At 47.4% G+C, this 16,267-nt stretch overlaps 1 protein-coding gene across 1 annotated transcript in view; it reads right to left on the bottom strand.

The window, feature by feature from the left end:
* NECAB1 (N-terminal EF-hand calcium binding protein 1) overlaps positions 1 to 16,267 on the bottom strand; it is a 207,254-nt gene that overhangs the window by 97,559 nt on the left and 93,428 nt on the right. Inside the window, exon 5 of the mRNA XM_083187086.1 lies at positions 8,913 to 9,010. Coding sequence (XP_083043212.1) covers positions 8,913 to 9,010 — 98 coding nt within the window. The remainder of the gene's footprint in view (positions 1 to 8,912; positions 9,011 to 16,267) is intronic.

Here is a 16,267-nt window from a genome sequence, read left to right on the forward strand (position 1 = left end):
TCACTGGTTTTTGAGCCGACATGTGCCGACAGGCGGTATTTCATGCCCTACCATCCACTAGGGCGTGGAGGAGGTTATTAAAGCTGTGGCGAGCAAAGCGAGCCACCGTGCCCGAAGCATTGCGAGCGAAGCGAGCGATGCGAGGGTCCGATTCTCAATGCCAACTGTGTCCATGTCGACTGTGTCGACATTCAGATAAAAAACAGTGAAAAACCCATGTCGACCTTATGACCAGTCGACCTTCCTCATGTCGACCTTTATGCAAATTCGACCTTAAGTCATGTCGACCTTGGCCCATGTCAACCTTAAGTCAGGTCGACCTTCCTGCCAGTCGACCTAGTGGGGTCGACCTAATGACTGTAGACCTAAGTTCATTCTGACAGATGTACCGATTCCATTCTGGGGCCATTGGGAATAGACCCCACTGTATTTAGCAAAGGCAAAACCTATTTGAAGCACCCAGACTTAGGCCAGTATTCAATGCCTCTAATTCGCCATACTTTTCAGCGAATCTGGCAATTCGTCTGGTTTCCGGCAAATTTTCTCAGAGAAAAAACAATTAAGCTCGTGAAGTGATAAGCTCTTACCTGTCATTTTTCAAACCAAGCCGGTAGCTTCACAGGTAGGATCTGATTGGACGGTGATAAAAACCAGACAGTTTATCACTTCACCGAGCTTAATAAATCTACCCCTCAGTATACATTTTCTTAGCATATATAAAAGGTGTCGGTAATAATATTACCTAAATACCTGTGAAACACATTTGTGAACCAGAAAATACTCAGGACAATGAAGGATTAAATATAAAAAGGAGCAAGGAGCGTATATGAATATTACACTTCATTAAGGGCCTTATTCTGATCGGTGCGGATTTCTCCGCATGCGGTCGTCCCGCCGATGGTTATCGTCTGCGCATGTGCAGGCGATTTCGCCGCACGTATTCTTTACACGCCGCACAGTGGGTGTAGAGGGGCGTGAGGGGCTACTTAGCCTCATTACCCTATGCATACGCCCCGCGTTTCATGGGCGTTCCCATGCAAACGCGGGGCGTATGCATGGTAATGAAGCCGTGACGCGTGGGTACGGGGCGTCAGCTGCCCGCCCCCATACATGATTTCACACGGACAAGTGTCCGTGCGGTCTTGGGTGGCGGGACCTAGTGGAGTGTGCGGCCCTGCATTCGATGTTCGGCGACCATCGAATGCAGGGGCTGCTCCCAAGACGGAGGAGGCGTATCCCCGTCCACTTTCATGCGGATCGCCACATATCCGCATACGGACGGAGGTGGCGATCCGTATGGAAGGCGGGGATTCGCCTGCACGGTCGTGGCCGCATATTTCTGATCTGGCCGCATATTTCTGATCGGGCCGCACCGATCAGAATAAGGGCCTAAGTCTCATTCTCTCTGATCTACACATGAAAGGCTTGGAAGAAAACAAGGAAAAGATAATGGCCTTATAATGTAACGACAAAAAAAAAAAGAAGAAATAAAAAAGATGCAGTTAACAAAAGTAAAATAAACATTCTAAAATCACCTTTTCCCTCTCTACCTATTTTTGTGTTAGTTTGATTAAACATTAAGAGATACAAGTATAAAATATTTTGGTGTCAGTTTTAATAATCATGCCAGTAAATTTTACTTGCAGATAAAAACGGTTACTTCCTGGCACATTTATCAATGTTATAGTTCGAAATATAAAGTGAAAACCCTTTTCACATTATTAATATCACCTAAACATACTAATGAGCATTAGTAGAATTAGTCAAATAAATTATCCTCCAAACCTTTTAATTCACATTTATTTTAATAATCATATCATGTTTCCCATACTGCCTGAATTTAATAAAAATAAGCTGTTAAAAATACAGGCGGGAGCCTTGTGATAATAACACCATATGCATAACTAATGGGTATAAGGGGTGTCATTGCTATGGGGCCCAGAGGTTTAGGAGACCTGGACCACAGTTATATAGTTGCATACTTATTTCCTTTCTCAGCCAAATTCACGTTTCATATTCATATGAAACACAGTACTAGATTGTAATTCCCAGATCTGCTTGCTTAGCAATTGGGTTTGATCTTTGACCAGCCTAAACTATGTGACATTATATTTTCAGGCTGTGAATGTTACAATGATAAAGGGTACTGCAAAGTAACATAATTTGAACTGGAGGCCACTGTAATGTGGCATGATATGAACCAGGGGCCACTGCAATGTGTCATAATCTGATGTGCTCATTTTAATGTGGAGGGCATTATAATGTTATGGTCAGTGCAAAAATTTGGCAATGTGTGACTGTGTGAATCTTTGAAGTTCAGCGATCAGGTAAACCGCGCCCCACACGTGCATTGTCCCACCTATGTTCTCAGCGGCAAATAAGTTTGTGGCCGTGCACATAAGGGGAAAGCCATTAGCACTCACTCAACATGGTTTTTCCCAATGCTCACAGCACTGAGAAAGCCAAGGGCGTGGGGAGGAGGCCGCCACTGCAAAGGGCGTGGGGAGGAGGCTGCTGCTGCAAAGGGCATGGGGAGGAGGCCGCTGCTGACATCAGCAACCCTCCCTCCTAATGGCCAGGCACTGCCTGCGTTTTCTGGGGCAATTCCAGAAAATGCTGGTGTGCAGCCCCAAAATGGCCACTGGCTGTCACTCAACTTGCAAACAGCCATCACTGTTCGCGTGGATGGTTCGAAAATGTGCACAGCGTACGGTTGGACGATCAGACAGGCTTCAAATTTGAATCAGGCCCATAGTCCTCTGGCAAATATGAACTCGCCCCAGTGATACATCCTTGTGAATACATAAAGAAAAGTGCAGTAAAATTATTTTTTTATAGGTTATGCCAGTTTCCCAAAGGGCCTGATTCAGAACTGCTTGCTAGGCTGCATATTTTCAGAGCCTAGCGAGCAGGTTATCGCCGCCCCTAGTGAAGCCCCCTCCCCTGTCGCCGAATCCCCTCGCTGCACATCAAGCGCCTGCACACGTTTCCTCTGTTCGCAGCTGAAATGAAGCCAGCACTTACTTTTAAGCTGAACGGTCTTCTGCGAATTTGGCACGGGCGCTGACATCATGTGATGTCGACCGCCCACACCAAACAGGCAGGGGGCACACCTGTGCTCGCTAGGGTCCGGCCAGCATTTCTATGTGTGCTATCACCATTTTTGTGGGTGCGCCCATGAAACACTGGGTGCCCACCCCAGAACGCCTCCTGCCTGTCAATCATGCAACAAGCTCCCCGGCAAATGAAAATTTCACCAAAGGCACTGGCTGCGGGGGACTGCACACAAACGCAGTCCCCCGCCATCAGGGACGGGGCCAAATTCAGAAATGTGCGAAATAGTCTGAATCTACCACTAAATATCAATAATTTCACATTAATAATTGAACATAGGCCCTTATTCTGGTTGACTCGTTCGGATGCGTATTTGGACGGGCGGCCGATGGTTTGCCTATACGCATGCGCAAAGTTTCTTCTGTACGTAGAGACTGTCCGAACTCAGCTAGAATTCTGCTTGGCGAGTGCACGCTCGTGGCCATCCGAGCAGGGGGTGGAGAGGGGTGTGAAAGCCTGTTTAGGCTCATTACCATATGCGTACGCCCTGCGTTTCATGGGCGTTCCCATTAAAATGCTGGGCGTGCATTTGGAAATGCGGTCGTGATGTGCACGACGTCAGCTGCCCACCCATATCCTTGCTTGTACTCAGTGAGCGAATGGGTGGCGCGAGAAATCCGTACACATGCATGCATCTGAACGAGTCAACCAAAATAAGACCCATAGTCCGCACTCACATCCAGAAGCAGGTGCAACTTTGGGGTGCATCCATAAAGTAGTCCCGTCTTCAGAGCTACCAAACAATATCCAAGGGTTTGCAAAATTATTATCTTGCAGCAAGGAGCATTCACCAGATTGTAGTCAAAGTCCTTTTTTTAATCCATAATAAAGACAGTCAACATTTCGACCCTCTCTGGGTCTTTGTCAAGACAACAGCAAGAACAGCGCCAGTGCATCAGGCAGGCTAATTTCACATTAGGAATCTTAGGTGCAGCAAACCACTTGAACTTCTGAAAACCTATAACCCCAAATATAATAGCCGATGTGAGTACTAAATTTAAGTCGGTTACATCTAGAATCTGTAACTAGAATTAAATCTAGAAGCTATGTCACCGGAATTGTGCCAACATTCGCACATCACAGGGTTGCCTACCCTCCCGGAATGGCAGGGAGGGTCTCAAAAATCGGGTCACCCTCCCGGCCCCCCGGAAAGGTGGGCAAGCCTCCCGGATTCTGGGGGACCCCCGCTTCCCCCCCTGATTGCGGCTTCGTCCCTTCTGACCGCGGTGTTTAAATAACCTTATCTGCCGATCTCCGGGGCGGGGCTAAAGTGTCATAATCGCCGTCGTTGAGTCCCACCCCTCCGCGGAGATCGGCATGTCGGGTCATTTTTCTTCATGGGGCAGGGCTTAATGACGGCACGCTTAAGCCCCACCCCCAAACTCTGCTGAAAGTCTCCGGGCTTCTCCCGGAGAGGAGCGTTCAAAAGTCAACGACCCTGCTATTACATCCGGGCACTACTGTAGTGTAGACTATATTGTATATGATATATTATGGTTATATTTGTGGTACATAATGTAGAACAGTATGATGCGAATCTTATAGCTGGATCCAGTACATTAGACGTGGTTGCTATTTTTCCTATTCAAGCAGTTTTTATTATTAAGCAAAATTATCTTAGTCCCAGCCAGCAGGATATTTGCTGTATCAGGGTATCAGTGATACAGAGACTCGTGCTCTGTAATTAACATCTGAAATGACTCTGCAGAACTCGGCTAAGTTAAGCTGGGTACACATATATACAATCGTCGGGCCGTTCTTCCAATCTGGGGGCAAACGGCCGTTCGATTGTATAGGTGTGTACGCTGTCCCAATTGCTGCTGTGCGACCGATAAACGGCCAAAAACGCTCTTGGCCGTCCACGGTCGGTCGGTCGAAGGTTCTTTGCTGCTTAATATTTCATCCGACAGGACGGCTCCATATCGGAACAAAAGTGAAGTGTGTACGCACCTTCGATCGATATGCTTGACAGTTTGACAAAGCACAGTGGTATGCTGCATTATGAGAGACCCTGTAACCCTTTGCCTGCTGTTTTAACTAATGTGTTTTTAATGCCTCACTGCTCAACACTTTAGACGCATCACTTTAAGACATTAATCAATGTTGAAGTTTTAATAGTGTGTTATGAGGCCCTGAAAAGAGCTTCCAGCCCACTCTATTAAAACTTCAACATTGATTAATGTCTTAAAGTGATGCGTCTAAAGTGTTGAGCAGTGAGGCATTATATACACATTAGTTAAAACAGCAGGCAAAGGGTTACAGGGTCTCTCATATACTTCTTCTTGCGATTGTTTGGACGGGAGTACATCGGACGTCGCAAGTAAAATTGTACATATGTGTACGCGCAGAACGGTCGTATGTTTTGGACGGCCGAACGTGTATTCGGTCGATCGAACGGTCGCAAGAAAAAGGAAATTGTACATATGTGTACCCAGCTTTACTGCTAGTAATTATCAGACTTCTCCCAACACATGGCAAGCGGGGTTATATATAATCTTCTGTCTCAAATAGAACACATCTAAATAAATGCTATCACCATGCAGTGCAGGGGGGATCGCTAAGCACATATCAACATACATGTTACCATGTATGTAATCTATATAATAAGTTGAAGAGTCTGTGTGCGTGTGTGTGTGTGTGCGTGTCCGTCGCATTGCGGACACACCGTGGCACTCAGAGACACCAAATTTGGCAACAAGATACCTCTGGACCCGGTGGTGTGCACCTCGAAGCCGTTTTTGGGAAATTTCACTTAGAATTTTAAAAAAACACCAAGTTTTAATTTTCCTTCATTGATGATCTGGGGAAAAGATCGACGATCTGGGAAACCGTGGACGAAGGAACAACTCCACACCTGATTTCATTGCTTTCATTGAGTATGACAGACACATTCTAACATTATGGTGAAGGCTTTAAACAATTATCTATATAATAAGTTGAAGAGTCTGTGTGCGTGTGTGTGTGTGTGCGTGTCCGTCGCATTGCGGACACACCGTGGCACTCAGAGACACCAAATTTGGCAACAAGATACCTCTGGACCCGGTGGTGTGCACCTCGAAGCCGTTTTTGGGAAATTTCACTTAGAATTTTAAAAAAACACCAAGTTTTAATTTTCCTTCATTGATGATCTGGGGAAAAGATCGACGATCTGGGAAACCGTGGACGAAGGAACAAATAAAAACTGTACCTAATGTACCATTTCTACTTTGTTCCCCATATCCGTCTCTCCAGTCCTCCAGTTGCACTGAGAAATCTTTGTCCTGGCCAATGCACCCATTGATCAATACAAAGTGGGTACACTGCACTCACCCTGTTAGTCAGTTGGATATCAGGCACTGCTCTGCCTTAAGGGTTTCCCAGACTCTTTTGGTTCATAGATAATGTTTGGTCGATGGGCATGAGCGCTGCATGCATTTGTTTGAATGTTATGAGTGTAAGAAGTTGAAGAATAAGACTGAGATGAAGATTTGTCATGTTATAGTGTACAATTTACTCAATAAATCGTGAAAAAAATATGAGTACATAGAAGTACAATCAAGAAATGAAAGTAGGATTACAAAATAAATTATGATTCAAACTGATAATTGTTTGGATGGCGGTGGGTTGCGAAACAAATCTATAGGTGGAGGGGGTATGGATATTGTGGGCATAATTGGTGTTTGGTACACCTACAGGGGGTACCCAGATGTTGAGAAATTTTCACTACAGTGTCACCGTAGGGGGAATTCCAATTGGGGTTCAGGTGGTCTTTTAGGGACCCCTTTACAATTCCGTTGGTCTCTTCTCCTGGAGCCTATGGTCTCCCTCAGTGATTGCCTATCATTAAGGGAGACCGTAAGCTCAAGGAGAAGAGACCTACAGGATTGTAAAGGGTCCCTAAAAGACCACCTGGACCCCAATTGGGAATCCCCCTATGGTGACAATGTGACCGTGACACTGTAGTGAAAATCCCATCAATTTAGGGCCCCATGTAGGTGTAACAAACACCAATTATGCCCACAATATCCATACCCCCACCTATAGATTTGTTTCACAACCCACCCCATCCAAACAATTATCAGTTTGAATCAGAACTTATTTTTTAATCCTACTTTAATTTCTTGATTGTACTTCAATGTACACTTACATTTTTTTCACAATTTATTGAATAAATTGTACACTTTGTAACATGGCAATTCTTTTTCTCAGTCTTATTCTTCAACTTCTTACACTCAAACCTTATCAATGCACCCATTGATGATTGTGATGGCTGGATCAGTGGATTGGCTCGGCGGGTGTAGGGAAGAATTTGGCCCATTGCACCCATTCCCAGTGGGGCATTAAAATGGTGCGGGTAGCGTGCGTCGCGTCATGACATCATGTGGCCAGGCCCGTGGACCTGCTCCCACACTCAGGGGCTGCCCCACTGTTTGGTAGAGATGCCCGGTGCATGTGCTTTACAGATCCCCAGACCTCAGAGACTGCTGCAGGTTCGGAGAGGGGAGTAGCAGTGGCAGGGAGCAGTGAATTTTTAATTAATTATGGCGGGGTAACACCCACCCCGGTCCCTTCGCGCCTGTAATTACACACCCTAGAAACTGTACAATTTGAAAGTATAGAAATGGAGGTGTGGTCACGTCCCTTTCTGATTTTGTACCGATTTCTGACCCTCAGATGTTGGAGGATATGTCATACAGTAGGTGCTAAATCTCAGGAGTGGATGTGGAATTCATCAACACATACAAGTTATCAACTCAGGAGCGTTGTGTTTCAAACAACACCACCACACCTGATTTCATTGCCATCATTGAGTATCAATGCAAACACATTCTAACATTATGGTGGAATCTATAACAAATTACAATCTTAGGTTTTTGGCACAGCATACTGTAAGATGACATTTTTCAGCAATTTTGAAAATAAAGAAACCCCAAGGTTTTCCCGGGCAACGCCGGGCGGGTCAGCTAGTATATGTAATATATGTGCTGGATGGGTTCCCCGGGGATAATCAGCGCTGTACGTATTGGAGGCCATGTGGCGCCCAGAAATCAGTATAAGACTTTGCACACTCTTTCTAAGCCCGCCCCCCAGACTCCCATTGGATAGTTTCACAGGAGTCTGGAGGCGGGCTTAAGAGTATGTAAGGACTTAGGGCGGGATGTATTAAAATACATCGCCGCCCTTCGCCGCCCCCCCGCCGCGATGCTGCCGCATATGTACTAACATATGCGGCTGGCATCACGGTGCGGTGACGGAGACCCCCCGCGATACCTGTACTCTGGTGTGCGGGGGGTCTCCGTCACCTCCCTGCCGCCACGCTCTCCTCTCACGCCGGGGACAGCTATGCATGCTGTCCCCGGCGCTTCCTCCTCCCCCCTGCAGCCGGAAGGATGTCCGGCTGCTTCACTAGGGGGAGGCAGGGCTTACCTTCCGGGGTCCAGGAGGACCCTTCAGGAAGGTAAGCCAGAGGGGGGGTCGGCGAGGCGGCGGGCGGCGAAAAGAAGCCCATAGGCTTCTATAGGGTATCGCCACCCAAAGGTGTTTTACCGCATTTTCCATTTGATACATCTCGCCCTTATTCTGATTCCCAGGTGTCGGATCCCCCCCGATCCGTACAGCACTGACGATCTCCAGGGAAACCGTCCAGCTCATGCTGTATATACATGATAACATGTATGTTTATATGTGCTTAGCGATCTCCCCTGCAGACCGGTCGCTGCTGAATACTATATAACCATTGGCAGGTAATGAAGGATGCACATGGATAAATAAAACTGTGGTGAGACTTCATGAAAAGAAATTGTAATTGGTCTTCTTACCTTTTTTGTTTTGTCCATAGCCTTCAGTATGGAGAGGTTCAGGTCTTCCAGGGCTGCCAGAACACTTTCATACTCTCCTAGATGTTGGGAAAAGTAATCTGCAAAATAAAGGAAGCTGTTCTGTCATGTGTTCTGGTTCTAGTGAAACAAAAATGTACTGTACAAGATTTACAGATCTAACCTGACAGAGCAGAACCCTGGAACCTGCACTGCCATACTGAGTAGTTGGCTTATATCACTGTGGGGCAGATGTATTAATCCTGGTGAAGAGATAAACTGGAGATAAAGTGGAAGGAGATAACGCACCAGCCAATCAACTTCCAACTGTCATATTTTAAACACAGCTGATTGGCTGGTGCGTTATCTCCTTCCACTTTATATCTTTACCAGGCTTAATACATCTGCCCATTGTGTGTGTGTATGACCTCAGATCAATGAATTATCTCTATCTATAAAAGGCTAACTACTCCTCACCTCTATGAGGTGAAGTACCGCCACTGACCACTAGCGGTCACTCAGCGGACCATATTACTCCTTTGTATGCTAAAAGATATCATAACAAAAAGTGAAAGCAATTTTTGCAGGGGCACTCATCTGTTTCAAACTCGCTGTACAGTATATGGAGAGAGGTACTGTAACAGAGATTGGGGGGTGAAGAGATTCTGGGCTAAAAACTGTCACAGCTCAAAGTGAGTACATTGAGGAAGCTGTAATTTTTACAGGCTTTTAACAAGTAGAATATTATTATTCATCTAGAAAAAAATACGTTCTTCTAGAGTAGCTATGGTCTGGTCATCAAGCATCGGGGGCATGCTTGGTTTTCAGATAGGGTATGTAGTTCCCTCCTCTGGGTAATCCTCACTCTCTCAGCTCCCATTCTCCAACCAGTTATATGGGCTGGTAGGGCATGTTCTGTGTTCCAAATACTCTGAAGCTAGAGCCCAAAAAACAAGCTCTCTACATTTGTAGTAATTCCTACTGTCCATTTTTGTTACTTTTTGGGGGTCTTAAAGGAAAACAACCTAATCCCTATGTAAATCTACTCTCTAGCAGGCATAGACTTCATACAGATCACCAGACATAAGGACACATGTATTAAGCCTTGAAGAGTGTGTGTGACTGCCACTGTACCTGCATAAGAAATGGAATATTACAGTGTTTTTGTTCTAGAAACCACTGTAACATAGCATTTTGTATGCAGATAAAAGCGGCAGTCACACTATATCAGAGACAGTGCCAGATTAAGAGAGGGTCAACAAAGGCTTCTGTCCTGAGGCCTCCACAAACTGGGATTTGTATCGGAGCACTACGAACGATAAGCTTAGCTGTTCATACTGTAATAGAGGTTTTCTAAGAAATCCTGCGTGTGTCCCATCCATGTTATGTGTATGTGTGTCACGGTGGAGGGGGGAGGGGTTTGCCGACAGTCAGTTGCCTTCTTTGCCCCTGGGCCTCCACCCGCCTTAATCCGGCACTGCCCAGAGAGACGTGTTTGAGGAATCCACCATGACTAACTTGATTTTGTAGTTTGCCCTTTAATCATATCCTCACCTTAGCATAAGGTGAGGAATCTTACTTCCGTGGTTGCTCGCAGGTATAGCCACTTTGCCTGTGAGTCAGGACGAGCCCCAGTAAATCCTCTCCAGATGTGTACAATTAATTGGAGCAATATCATTCAAGGGAAAGTTACAACATCTCAAAGACAACAATGGAAAAAGAACTGTTAGGGATGCCACCAAGGTGGTATAGGTGGCATTGTTGCACTTGCCCAGCAGTGCTTAAAGCCTCCTGCAGGCTAAGGCTTCACCTATAACAGCCACATTTGTGAGTGCGAATTAGGTCCATTCCCACTCCGGTGCTGCCGGAGGGACAAGGCTGCTACAGGAGGCTGGGCAACACAAATACAGGACTGGAGTCAGACTGGGACACAAAAGGAAGGACCAGACACACAGGACAAACAATAGACAATAGCACACTACTGTTTGTGACTAGCACAGGATCACTGCGGCAGATAGTATACATGAGCACCACACCACTGGAGATGAAATTACCAAGCACTGGGCAGTGAACTGCAATGGCCGAGGTGTAAGTACAATGTGGTGCCTGAGTACAATGTGAGCAGACAAACAGACAGAACCAGAATGTGAAGCAATACCAGTTTCAGGCAGACACATGGACTACTAGACTGGACTGGGGAGCAGCGCCACCACAGGTGCACTGACATGTAAGCAAAGGTATATACTGTACACACAGAAGCTCAATAGGAGCAAGTACATAAAGAACACAATAAGACAGTAATATGAACACAAGACATAGACAGAAGCTCAGTATGAGCAGGGACAGACAGTGCAAGGTATATTAGACAGGACTAAAGAAAAAGCTCTATTAGAGCAGGTACAGGCTGGAATATGCAGGAGAAGAATACGGACACAGACAGAGCAACAGCAAGCTCGGCATATCTCAGGCTAGACAGGATAAGGGTTTGTCAGGAAAGACTGAGTATGATCTGCTGCAATAGCCAGAAACAAGCAGCATGACCAGCACAGAGTTTAGGTCAGACTGAGTAATATAAGGAGCAATATCCAATCAGCACAGCTAGAATGGACAAGCCCCCTTAATGAGGAAAGTCACTGCAGGTGAGCAGCCTGACACACAAGGCAGAGTGCCAATTGCCTGATTATGTGACAGGTGAAACTGCACACAGAACAAATACAAGAGGAAGACCTGAAAAACATGAACTGTGAGGGGTAATGAGGACCGAGTTTAAGTCTGTGGTTTCAAAATTTGAAGAGAGACTATTTCATCATGCACTACTGAAATGCTGCTCAGAAGCCTGAGTTGTCAGGGCTCGCTATCTCCCAGGATCTTAATTGATATTAGTAAAGCATTCTGCCAAGAACCTGGAATTTTGGGATATTCCCAGAAAATATATAGAGTAGTCTCCACTATAGAGTCATATCTACAGTTTTGGAGGCTCTCCATACAAATTTTAAAGCGCTAGAGTGGGAAATGTGCTGATGTCACAGATCTGCTTAGTCAAGCTTACCTGTATGGTGATTCTGCTCTGTGTCTCAGTCTGACTCAGTCCTGTCTCCATTCATGCTGCCAGACAGTCTGTGCATTGCTGGTTCATTGATTGATTGCACCTGATTGAAATCCAGGCAGAAGCTGGAATCACCTGTAACCCTTTGCTCTCCTGTTCCATGTGGCTCACCTGTTTAGTTCAGACTGAAGTATTCTGGATTCCTGCCTCAGATTGCAGATTGCCCTCTGTCATTTCCTCCAATCAATACAAGGCAGGGGGGATAAATATCTTGCTCACAGAGGCAGAACTGACTTCAGCAACTTGTCTTCCTGCTACATGTGCTGGATGTTCCGTACAGTTCAAGCCTGCTTCCTGGAATCCCTGCGTGAGTCTTCAGTGTTCAGCTCCCAGAGGCTCTGCTTGTCCGGCTGGTCCAGCGCTCACGGTCTGGTCCACAAATGGTCCAATTCCTGCTCCAGTTCCTGCTCATCTAGTTCCTGTGTTTATACTCGGTTTTCTTCAGTTATTTGTTATATGCCATTTCAGTTCTGTTATCTCCGTCACCTGTTCCTGTGTCAACGCCAAGTCGCTACCCTGTCCTGATACCAGTTTCCTGACCTGCCTGCTACAAGCTGCATCCAGCTATTGTGTGCTACGTCTCTGCTGTAAGCTTCCAGTAATCCTGTCATTCAGCTGTATCCTGATCCCAATCGTCCAATCTTCAGTCATCCAATCGTCCAATCTTCAGTCATCCAATCGTCCAATCTTCAGTCGTCCAATCTTCAGTCATCCAATCGTCCCATCTTCAGTCATCCAATCGTCCAATCTTCAGTCAGCCAATTGTCCAATCTTCAGGTATCCTTTTCTCTAAACTCAAATCCTGTACATTGCCTTATCCTCCCAGAACTACCGGCACATATCTTGTTTATTTTGAACGGACTGCCATCCTGTTTATTTTTGCCAAGGACTGCTATCTTTTGTTACTTGTTATTTATCAGAGACTTGCATTTAGTTATTATTTGTCCAATCAAGAAGTATTGATCCTGGTTACATTATCTGTTATATGAGTTCCTTCAATAAACCTGTTTGTGTTAACCCATCTCTGGCTGGTCACGCCTTTCTTCCTGAGATCCGCACCACTCCATCAATCCACCATCTGACCACTCCAGTCACGACTGATTCCACACACCCATTTCGTGACAGTTTGCTGAAGTCACATGGACTTGGTCAGTGATCAGAGTGTGAGAAGTGTGGGTTGTCTAGATCACAGTACCAGCATGGAGAGACAGATTGATCTTCAGTTCTTACTCACAAAGTTCTGGCAAGACTTATCTGGTTGTTCTTGCAAGCTGCAGCAATCCTTGCCTGCTAATGAATCCTCACGTGTCACATCTGCAGCCGCATGTCATTTGGCCTCTTCACCTCTACCCCCTGACTACCCGGCTACTCCAAAGGAGGACGATGAGGCTTCTGCGGACAGTGGGTCTGTCATAAGTCCGTTACTTTGCCATCTGCAATCTGGTTCTGCTTGGACCTTTAAAGAGCCAGAATCAGAGACATTAAAGGTTTTACACCAGTTACTGAATCAACTACAGGAATTACCATCTAAAATTTTTTCTGTAGTCTCCGCCATATTGGACAGTTCTTTGGTACCCCTTTCCAGTGGAACTGTGCGCAAAGGAACTTCCACTACACTTCCAAGTACTCCTGAGAAGTCCTCTCATAAGCCTTGTAAGGACATACCACAAAGCAGACCACGAGCCCAGCTGTCTGAGGAGGAACGTCAGCGGCGCAGGCAGCTAGACCTGTGCTTCTATTGTGGTGGTTCAGACCATTTCATAGAAGATTGTTCTCTCCGTCTGCCCAGAAATGGGGAGATTCCTCCCGTTACAGCTCAGAAAGAAACCCGAGTTAATACTTGGGGCCCTAGAACAAAGATCATCTTGGCCAAACACGGTTTTACTGCTGTCCACAGAGCTCCTGGGAAGGTTCCTGTATCCATTACTGGAGGTGGAGTCTCAGGATTTTCTGCCCAAAAGCATGTGTCCGTCTCATCAACCTCAGGAGGGTTGTCCAATACCGCAGCCCCAGCAGAGGTATCTTGTGCTAAAGATTCAGAACGAGTATCCCGTCTCCAGCCCCAGAGGGGAGTTCAGCCTCTCCAGTCTCAAGAAGGGGTCTGCTGTATCCAGCCCCAGAAGGGGGTCCAGAATCTTCAGCCCCAGGAGGGGGCTCTCAGTCTCCAGCCCCAGGAGGGGGCTCTCAGTCTCCAGCCCCAAGAGGGGGCTCACAGTCTCCAGCCCCAAGAGGGGGCTCACAGTCTCCAGCCCCAAGAGGGGGCTCACAGTCTCCTGCCCCAAGAGGGGGCTCAGTCTCCTGCCCCAAGAGGGGGCTCACAGTCTCCTGCCCCAGCCCAAGAGGGGGCTCACAGTCTCCTGCCCCAAGAGGGGGCTCACAGTCTCCTGCCCCAAGAGGGGGCTCACAGTCTCCTGCCCCAAGAGGGGGCTCACAGTCTCCTGCCCCAAGAGGGGGCTCACAGCCTCCTGCCCCAAGAGGGGGCTCACAGCCTCCTGCCCCAAGAGGGGGCTCACAGTCTCCTGCCCCAAGAGGGGGTTCACAGTCTCCTGCCCCAAGAGGGGGTTCACAGTCTCCTGCCCCAAGAGGGGGTTCACAGTCTCCTGCCCCAAGAGGGGGTTCAAAGTCTCCTGCCCCAAGAGGGGGTTCAAAGTCTCCTGCCCCAAGAGGGGGTTCAAAGTCTCCTGCCCCAAGAGGGGGTTCAAAGTCTCCTGCCCCAAGAGGGGGTTCAAAGTCTCCTGCCCCAAGAGGGGGTTCAAAGTCTCCTGCCCCAAGAGGGGGTTCACTGTCTCCAGTCCCAGAAGAGGGCTTTCTGTGTCCAGCCCCAAAATGGGATTTCAAGTGTCCAGTCCCAAGTAGGGGTGAATCCAGGTGTCCAGTCCCAGAAGGGGGATATTCCAGGTGTCGAGTCCCAGGAGGGGGTCCTGTATACCAGAGACCCTGGAGGAGAGTCGGACACTTCTGCCCTGGCCTCCGGGCCTGAGGACACTTCTGCCCTGGCCTCCGGGCCTGAGGACACTTCTGCCCTGGCCTCCGGGCCTGAGGACACTTCTGCCCTGGCCTCCGGGCCTGAGGACACTTCTGCCCTGGCCTCCGGGCCTGAGGACACTTCTGCCCTGGCCTCCGGGCCTGAGGACACACCTGCCCTGGCCTCCGGGCCTGAGGACACACCTGCCCTGGCCTCCGGGCCTGAGGACACACCTGCCCCCTGGCCTCCGGGCCTGAGGACACACCTGCCCTGGCCTCCGGGCCTGAGGACACACCTGCCCTGGCCTCCGGGCCTGAGGTTGTTCCAGTTATTCCAGTGCAGACTGCCTTGCCCAAGGCATCCGAGGGGTCTGCCATGCACAAAACACTCAATGTGCCCGCCGTGTCTGAGGCTTCCGTGGTTCCAGTTTTTCCTAAAAAGTCCAAGATTCTTGATCAGCTGAAGCCTTCCAAAGCCCCAATTCCATCAAAACCATTTCAAGATTCAAGCAGAGAATATTCGCCCATCTATTTTGATGGGGATCTTGTCCATTATGAAGCCCTGGTGAACCAATATTTGTCTATATTGAAAACCGAACCTTCATCTGGTCTCACGCTAGCCAACATCGTCAGTTACCTGTTTTTGTCATTTAAAGGAGAAGCTTTGGAGTGGGCTTGTCCACTTTATGAATCTAACGACTCCAGACTTCGAGATCTGACATCCTTCTCCAAGGCCGTAGTGGAAAGGTTCGGTTCAAAGACTCCCTGTAAGAATTCCTCCAACACTACAGTTAAGTCACCCGGTGGCCAAAACCAACCATTCTTTGCCATCCATCCAAGATTGTGCGCCATCTCAACAATGCCTTAGAACCTCCAAGGTTTCAAAAAATTGTCTATTGATGCCCAAATCTATGGACATTAGAATTGGGTACACATCCATGTCCACCCATTGTGTTGGTTCCTCTGGACTGTCCAATTCTCCAGGATCATCTTCTGAAAAGCAATCTGCCCCGTCAATACCCACCATATGTATTGGATCTTCCGCTTCATGCTACCTCAGTGGTCCTTCAGGGAGTTTCAATTCAACTGAGAGGTCTTCAATCCTGACCTTAGACCAAGACTCAAATTCAGAGTATGATTCTGATTATGATGCCACTCCCTTCCTGGGAGGTCCTGTGCTCTCTGGTGCCTGTTTTACAGAACCTAAAGCTTCACCTTCCTCAAAAAAATCAAAGCATTCATCTAAGAAAAAGAAGCATCGTCGTTAACCTTGAGCTCCCTTCCAAAG

This window comes from Crinia signifera, chromosome 5 (genome assembly GCF_055691185.1).
Source record: "Crinia signifera chromosome 5, ASM5569118v1, whole genome shotgun sequence".
Taxonomy (NCBI): Eukaryota; Metazoa; Chordata; class Amphibia; order Anura; family Myobatrachidae; genus Crinia; species Crinia signifera.